The 8523-nt window shown below is 37.1% G+C and overlaps 1 protein-coding gene across 1 annotated transcript; it reads right to left on the bottom strand.

Moving 5' to 3' along the window:
* Window positions 1-265: 265 nt before the first annotated feature.
* LOC105447242 (homocysteine S-methyltransferase YbgG) lies at window positions 266-6760 on the bottom strand. The gene is made up of 8 exons (XM_030981841.1): window positions 6627-6760; window positions 4969-5042; window positions 4569-4614; window positions 3955-4081; window positions 2820-2923; window positions 2035-2196; window positions 1018-1220; window positions 266-524 (listed from the first exon to the last, which is right to left on the bottom strand). Exons 1-8 carry the CDS (start codon window positions 6708-6710, stop codon window positions 383-385), a joined length of 942 nt encoding a protein of 313 aa, XP_030837701.1. The 5' UTR covers window positions 6711-6760; the 3' UTR covers window positions 266-382.
* Between the last annotated feature and the right edge of the window lie 1763 nt (window positions 6761-8523).

Here is an 8523-nt window from a genome sequence, read left to right as displayed (position 1 = left end):
TGTTATCAGTGTCTGTGATATGGTGTAATATTGAAGCCCTGAAAAATTGCGCTCCAAAATGATCAAGAAGTGCCTCAAACAAGTAAAAAATCTTTTAGTGACTGGTTTTACCATACTCATTTCCCCCAATAGACTGTAGTGTTATGAAAATTGTTAGGAAAACACAAAATTTGATTTCAATTTCCAATCATAAATATCTTGATAATCAGACAGGCGATGGGCTTGTAAAAGTCATGGGGTTCCTGACTGACCTAAAGGTTTATAATTATCATTGTAGCATGAGCTAAATCCAGGATTTTGTTTCAGAATCTGAGACAAAATTACCCAATCCCTTTAAACTAAGAAAAAAAATGAAGTCAACAAATAAGTTAATCGATCTTCACTATCTATCGGTAAGCAGAGTCGCTATATGTTTGATGTCTAAAGCACTAGTTCCGCAGCAACCCCCGATGTACTTAACTCCTGCCTCTATCCATGCCGGTATGAGGTCATCAAACTCATCAGCAGCGGTCTTTCCGCACACGCTGTACAGTAAAATGATAAAATGGAAGAAATAATTATCAATAATAAATGAATAATACACCCCCAAAATACAGAAACTATTGTTTAAAAGGAAAACAAGCCAGAAGCAATTGTGTCGCCTATATGCCTCCGCCCTAAATTCACTAAAGGAAATGGATGACAATTTTTGTGACATATCACGATGAACACAAAAAGCTTGTAATCAAATGTCAACTGACATTGGCAAACAATCAAATGTGCTTCTTGCTCGAAACATAGTTGGGGCTAGGCCACTGACTCAACCAAAGCCATTTATACACAGAGATTGGCCAACTTGGTTTTACTTGGTCACGACATGGCATATATTCTTTTATAATTTGATTGCCTAACGAATCAATATTTGCCATTTTTTGCCCAACTCGAACTGGGATGGCCAAACTCTCCTCATCAATGTCACTGGACTCAACTGGTCAGGTACCACCCCCCCCCCCAAAAAAACAGACAAAGATTGTTCACCTATCATCTATCCACTGCTCTCCGGGTGCGTTGGGATAAACGACAAAGGGTTTTCCATTCCTGGATGTTGAGGCACCCTGTAGTAGCGCTGTGACGTTTTCCGCAGCAATGCAGTTGGTACCAACTCCCACTATCTGGGAGCAGGCGCTGACTTTGCCGACGGCTTCGGCAAAGCTCTCTCCATGGCCTATGTGGGATTTGTCCTTTTTAGAAAGAAAATATAAGAGTGATTAAGTACCACTCTTTTAGAAAAAAATAATGCCTTGGGTGTGTAATCGTTTTTTTTTGTTTCTTCAGATGTACAATAATCAGATATAATTATTTATGTCTGGGTATGGCCATCATTCGACAGGCACAATTCTGTTTCCTAAAGGGGTTTCATCAGATTGGAATTTTAGGTGGAGTTGAGAGCTGACTACTTGACCAATGGACAAAGATTGAAACGAGGGAATATCAAGGAGGAAAAAAGGGGGTTCTTAAAATAACCAACTATTTCAGCCATCCAAGGGAAAGACAAACACAAAATGTGGCCACTGGAGACAAGTGGCCTATCTAGACATGTTTTTCCACATGTTTTCTTCCATAGGGAGACAATAATGATTGTCATCGCATTGTGTGTAATCGCGCTCTTCCTCCCCTGTTTTTGAGTCAGGTTCAGGGGACAACTTCCCTGGACAGAATGTAAACTGGAGGCCCTGTGTGTAGGAAAATCACTCCCTATACATGTTAAAGCCCCACTGCACTAGTTTGGCCAGGAGAGATTAGATCTCCCTTCATGGTCACTGACAGGTGGTTATCTCATCAAATAAGCTCTCAATTAACATAAGAAAAGGGGATCATGGGGGACCAATGGTCACCGATAAGGCATTGTGGGCTATATAGAGGGTGCAAGTAGCTGCAGTTGGGCTTTAATACGCTACACTTGATCAAGTGACCATTTCAGACAGGAAGACCTTATATTGATTATCTCTTGGAAATTAAAATAAAACTGAAATAAGGACAGGTTCGACTGTATACCTTGCAGTAGAAAGTCAGCCATGCCTTCATACTTGGAAACTCTTGTAGAACTGACAGTAGAGCTTCGGCCTCAACAATGGACGGGATAGTTTCTATGGCTAACAGATCAACCTTGCCATCTACAAGTGCTTGGATTCGGGGTCTGTGCCACTGCTTTAATTCCTGATGATATATAAAAAGAGAAAGAAACTAGTGATTAAAATCTTCATTTATTCTACACTGTAGGACAAGTCTAAGCTATTATGTCCCATACACATGGCATTACTGACCACAAATAAGATTTTGGTATCTGATGATCTTATTATTAACTGTCCATGTACATGTACCGCTGCTGTTGCTTTATAACACGTACATAAATGAGTATAACACATAAACCAATGTCCTGAACAGCTACTTTATTTCATCCCCAATTGCCATTCACTTAAATGCAAAATAGTAATGATGATTGTAATAATAATAATAATAATAATGATATTATTATTATTAATAATAATTATGATGTCAATAATAATAATAACAATTAATACTACTAATACTGATGATGATAACAAAACTAATAACAACAATAATTATAAAGATAATAACAATAATAAAAACAATAATAATAATGATACTAACAATAATATTAATCAACTGTTGATAACAATATAATTATAATAAAAATAATATAATAACAATGACAATGATAATAGTAGTAAAAGATTCTGTGGTTTCCATTGTCACATGTGAACAAGCCCTATGATGAGCTCATGATTCATGTTTTGATATGTATGAACACAGCCTACCTCCATTGTCATGTTATCCACGTAGTTGCCATGGTATTCTGAGAAGTCTAGCAGACAAGCTCCGTAAGGTCCTACTGATCCAGCGATGAGAGGCTTCCTTCTTCCTTCAACGAAATCACAGGAACAAAAAATAGCAACGATAACATTCTGGGGGCAAAGATCCAAAGTTGGACTTAAAAATAATGGAAAGCCATTAGCATCTATGAAAATATTTTGTAAAAGTTATTTCAGAAGGCATAAAATGTTGATTCAAATCATTCATATTTGTTATTATCAATGAGATTTCATGTTCTTGATGCGAAATGTATAAAAAGTCTAAAATGATTTTCGTTTTGAATATATTTTATTTTAAGGCTACTAATAGCTGTCCATAATGTTTAGGTCCAACTTAGAGTTAAGTTCGACTTAGGATCTTTGTGAAACACCCCCTGGACTTGCATTTAAATGCCTAGAACATCTAGGATGTCTGTAGGTGCCTTACAGATATGGGGGTCGTTGGATGTATGCGTGCTGCACACAGTATCTTCGCATTTTCTTCACCTCGGGGAGTATTCCAGCCTTGCGCAAGTTTTTACAGAAGATTACAATGACTTTTGCATACATACCTATACAAAAATTAACATCCGGATGGAGAGAAGCAATGTAGATAAAATGTTTGCTTAAGGACAAGAGTGCCTTGTACTATACACCTTGGTACTGTGTTGGGGGAATGGACCCATTACCTTCGCATCTCTTTTTTAAAATTGGCATCTTATAAATCATGTATTCATTTATTTATTTACTCATTATTATTCTTATTTTTATGAATAATTTTTTAATTATTATTATTGAAATTATTATCACTATCATTATTCTTATGTATATGTATCATCATGTTTCAATAATGTACATTGTCATATATCATCTGCTGAGAGCCAGAAGGGTGTCAGAAGGGTGACATTTCTGGCCTTCTCCTTATGATATACAATACAAAAGGATAATAATGTCAACCTGTTTTAAGTTCATATGCTGATTTTTTGTTTGTTTATCAACATGATCAAATGACAAACAAAAAAATAGATAACACACACACACACACACACACACAAAAAAAAAAATCATTTCAAAGACCTTCCTTCTTCCATAAATTAAGTACCAGGTTGAGATTGTTTCTCCCAGAATTCCTCCACTGCCTGCCTCGCGATGTCACATGCCATTTGAATCAGCTTGCTGAATTCCTCTGCTCCTATCCCTGCTGCCTTCTCAAACAACTCTAAACTGGCCTGCAGGAGGAACAATCAAACAGCAACAACTCAATGCCATCATCACTTTGTTGTTGTGTAAAGGTACAATTCCAAATTATCAAAAGAAAAAGAGCTAAAATGAGCAATTAAACTATTCAAAAGAAATAAGGGGGGGGGGGAAGGAAAAATAACATTGGAAAAATCTGCCTCTTATAATCTGTTAAGATGCAAGTGCACAGACAAAATGAAGACATACATGTAGATCTGTCAATAAATTCTTATTTCATTTTCTTCTGTTTTTAATTCAGGAGTCTGTTTTTCGCAGGTAATTTCTTAACAGTTAAACTATAACTTGGATAAAATGTAAAAAGAGAAAAAACATTTTTATCATTTGCCAAAGTAGTCTTTTGATTTTAAATACGGAAAAAATAAACTCTAAACATTTAATAAACTTCATTTAGAAGAGTAAGTAAGATACCACTTTTCAATATGTTTTTTTTAAAGAAAAAGAAAGAAATGAATTTACCTGGTAAGTACCTGTTAAGATGACATCAGCACCATGTTCAAGGAAACTACAATTAAACAAAAATGAATATAAGTCTTTTCAAAATTGTTATTATCCGAGTACAATCATTTTATTTTAATCAAATAGTTAAATTTTTTGAAACAACATATTGGAGCATTGTTTTCTTGACAAAATACTACAATTAACTGTATTCTCAAGTCAGAACGAAGAACTAAAGACCTTTAAAAAACTAAGTGCAAAACAACACAACAATTTCTGATGCTGATGTATAGATTAAAATGCATGAAGCGAAGACAATGAGCCAAGAAGTGTTCTTAAAATTAATCCCTGTTTCAAAATTATAATCATTATACCCACAAATCTTTGGAAAAGTGTTGATTTGAAGTCCAGGAAAACCTACCTGAGATGCGCTTTCCGGAGTGCATTATGATTTTTCAAAAGATATGTCGATGTCCACAGGGGATCCTTGTCAGTCTAAGGTGAAAACAATAAATTCAAAATGATGAAACATGAAAAACAGATTACCAAGGAAGAGTAATAAACTCAGAGAAGATTATGGTCAAATTAGTGCAAATGAGCAAAGCATGAAGAGAGAGAGAGAGAGAGAGAGAGAGAGAGAGGGAGAGGGAGGGGGGGGGGGGGGGGGGGGGGGGGGGGGACATCATGCATTTTATTAATTTTATAGTAGGATCAAGGGCAAGTCCTTACTCTTATCCCTTGGTAGAAGTCTGGCAGTGCAGAATCAGATGTAGTCTATAAAACTTTTAAGCACAATAGTACCAACATTTTCTGCAAATTGTGCAAAGTAATAACATTTTACTGATTCAAATACTATGACAATAGATCTTGGATATTCCAACGCTGTTACATGTATACGAATAATAACAGTCGGTTCTCACAATTTTTTTTTATTATTTTAGCTTCTTCAATACTTGGTTGGTCTTTTTTTAGATTTTCATGGGTTATGGGGAGATGAAATAAAGCTCTTTTTTATTTAAAAATTATTTTCCAGAGACTTTCTTGGACTTGGAGTTGGAGGAGTTAAACAAAACAAAAACCAAAACAAAAAAAAGTTTAATGCTCTCCTCCATGCTCCAAGAGATGTAGCAAGACGTAGCCCTAGCAGAACATGTCCCTGAACGAAACAGCCTGATATTTCGGTCTTACTGAAGTCTAAAACTTTAGAGTCCAAAAAAGATTATTATTTTCAACTTGCAAACTTTGAATTAGACTCCAGAGATGTAGAGGTCTAGTAGTATACAAGTTTGTTTTGTAGGCCTAATTGTAGCAGATTATCATTAGACAACATGCAACAGTTGCTAATTGGAGAGTAGATCTAGATCTACCTGAATCATGTATTAAAGGTAAAGACCAGTATCGGCAACGCCCCAATTTCAACAAATGAAATGGAAGCTCTCATTACCAATCATGTGAAAGAATATGTTTTGACTAATACATGATGATAAAAAATTTGCCGGGAAACCGCCTACTAATTCATATATTTGGTAAATTTAATTCTCTCATGGTCTGGTGAGAGAGATAGGGTAGTCCCATATACATCTTTCTGTGTATAGTGCTTGTAACTTTACGAAGAATGGGCCAAATTTCTTATCATTTTGATGATTCCAGAACCTTGCAGATGCTAGATGCTAGATGATCAACCTTTTCTGATCGATTCCACAACGTTTCTTTCACAATGCAATCGCATGACCATTACTGGTCTTTACCTTTAATATAGATTCTAGACTCTAGATCTAGATCTAATAATCTAGACTCTAGTCTAGGGAATTATATTAATTTAAATCCTGATTCCGATAAATTTGGAGTTCATTTTGAACAGGTGCAGCGCAGTAAATGCCCGACACACAGTCTCATGACTCAAGTCAAGGTATAGGCTCTGGCCCTGCCGCAACCGATACGGGCCAGGGGCAGTGGTGGGTGTGCTCCACCGAACGCCGCCCCGAGGCCGAGGTACCGGTATAGGCCTATCCCGTATCGTTAGCAGCGAGAAAACTGATAAATTCCCCCCAAAACTATCAAAAATATATGTTAACTCACCAGGTCAACCGGGAAACCAAGTCTTATCAGCTCTGTGCTCAGACCTCCATCAACGATGAATATATCCGTATTTTTAGATGCCATTTGAATGGATTCTTGCCTTCGATTTTCATTTCACTTTCAACTTTCAAGTTTCCGAAACGACGGCTCATTATCAATCAAACTGAAATTACCGACTATTTTACTTGGCCGTAATAAGGCCGTGTGGGCTAGCTACGGGTGGCGGGTGATGAACAACGAACTCAAATCAAGGATTTTGATGCGGGTGAAGTATCGGCTTTTTCCCAAGTTTCTGATTGGCTAAAAGTTTAGGCCAATCACGTAATGTATAAATCATTTCACCCATTCTGCGTCACGCGTCCCTCGATCACTGGGCCAACCTGATGGGCCATAGCACATCTAAACTGTTTAGACTACCCAGGGGGTGGGGTGGGGGGGGGGGGGGGAGACTCATAAGACATACGGGGTGTGCCGCTCTGACTAACGGGTCACTTTTTCACACAAAATCCCTAAGCATGGGTCCCATTTTTAACAAAAAATATCCCCGAACGTGAGTCTGTTGTTTCAAAATTGTGAAAATCGAGGCACACATCAAAGATGAAAAGGGGTACTAATTACTCAGGAAAATTAACACTTTTCAAAGTAGAAGGGACACCTCCCAGAATTAAATAGGGGCTTTATCCGAGGTTGTAAGGGGCACTCTTAAAATGTGGAAACGGCACCCGTTGGAAATTAAAAATGGCACTTTTCAACTTTGTGAGGATCTTTTGTAAGTTTTTTTTTTAGGTTTTAGTTTTGGGGCTCAACTTATTTTGAACATTTCAACATTTTTATTTGAAGCTCCAATTTTTTTCGGCACCATATTTCGATATACTATTTTGATATACCAGGACCGCCACAAAATCCCTTAGCTTAGATTTTTAGTTTTGACGCTCTCCTAGATTCGGTTAAGCCAGAATTTCTTCAGATTTATCCAGCTTTTCTAAGGGGGGGGGGGGCAGTTGAGAATACCAGCCTGTTTTTTAAAACTTGAATAAACTTCTCAGGAATATGATTTTGATAATTTACTTCTGAATATAGCCCTTAATTGAAGTCATTATTTTTTTCTTTTTCTTTTCTTTAGAAGATGAAGGGCTCCTTGATCTGGATATGCATATGGACAATTTTTTTCTCTCCAAGAGATTACATGTTAAGGGGCGATTTAGTAATAAATTAATTGTTCCCAATATTGTTTTGAGTAAGGTTCTTTCACGTTGAGTAATCTGTCTTCCTTTGAAATTGGAGATTGTAAAGGACAACAATATTTTAAAGAAGGATTTCCACGGCGACTCTTAGGCTAGTTATAATCCCGACCAATTATTAGTAAACCAGTGTTCAAATAAATCGTATTATATATCGTCGCTGTTTTCACGAAGTGACGGTAGTGAAAAAAATTGCATTCACTTTGTGTGACGATTTTCCTCACTACCGTCACTTCGTGAAAACAAGGACGATATGTGGAATTAGACAGCCTTATATTTCGAGAAAAGTCTGCCAAAATGACCCTTACAAATGGATAGGGGTTTCGAGGCTTGAGCGGCACACCCCTGTTCAAACTAAATTTGAGTACTCCCCCCCCCCCCCCCCCTCCGGGGGGCGACCCAATGGACATTTTATGTCAACCGAAAATGGGAGGGGGGGAGGGTACATAGCATTTTCATGGTATCTTTCTTTTACAAAATCTCTGACAAGTAAAACAAAATGCAGCATCAACCAAGGAGATTAAAACAAATCACAACAATAAAGGACAAACTATATAGTTACAACACCCTTACTTAAACGACAATGCTGTGTTTGAGTATTAGTTTTATCTTCGAGTCTACCATACACAGCTCACTGACCGTACAAACGTGGAGTG

The sequence above is a fragment of the Strongylocentrotus purpuratus genome, unplaced genomic scaffold (assembly GCF_000002235.5).
Source record: "Strongylocentrotus purpuratus isolate Spur 01 unplaced genomic scaffold, Spur_5.0 spur5_scaffold_12, whole genome shotgun sequence".
Lineage (NCBI taxonomy): Eukaryota > Metazoa > Echinodermata > Echinoidea > Camarodonta > Strongylocentrotidae > Strongylocentrotus > Strongylocentrotus purpuratus.
This window is presented reverse-complemented; position numbering and strand designations above follow the sequence as displayed.

Bases quoted from the DNA above. Each gene is read 5' to 3' on its own strand.
- LOC105447242 (XM_030981841.1), bottom strand. From the start codon at position 6,710: ATGGCATCTAAAAATACGGATATATTCATCGTTGATGGAGGTCTGAGC. The intron at 5,043-6,626 runs GTGAGTTAACAT...TTTTCACCTTAG, and splicing joins TTGGTTTCCCGGTTGACCTG to ACTGACAAGGATCCCCTGTG. The intron at 2,197-2,819 runs GTAGGCTGTGTT...ATATATCATCAG, and splicing joins TGGATAACATGACAATGGAG to GAATTAAAGCAGTGGCACAG.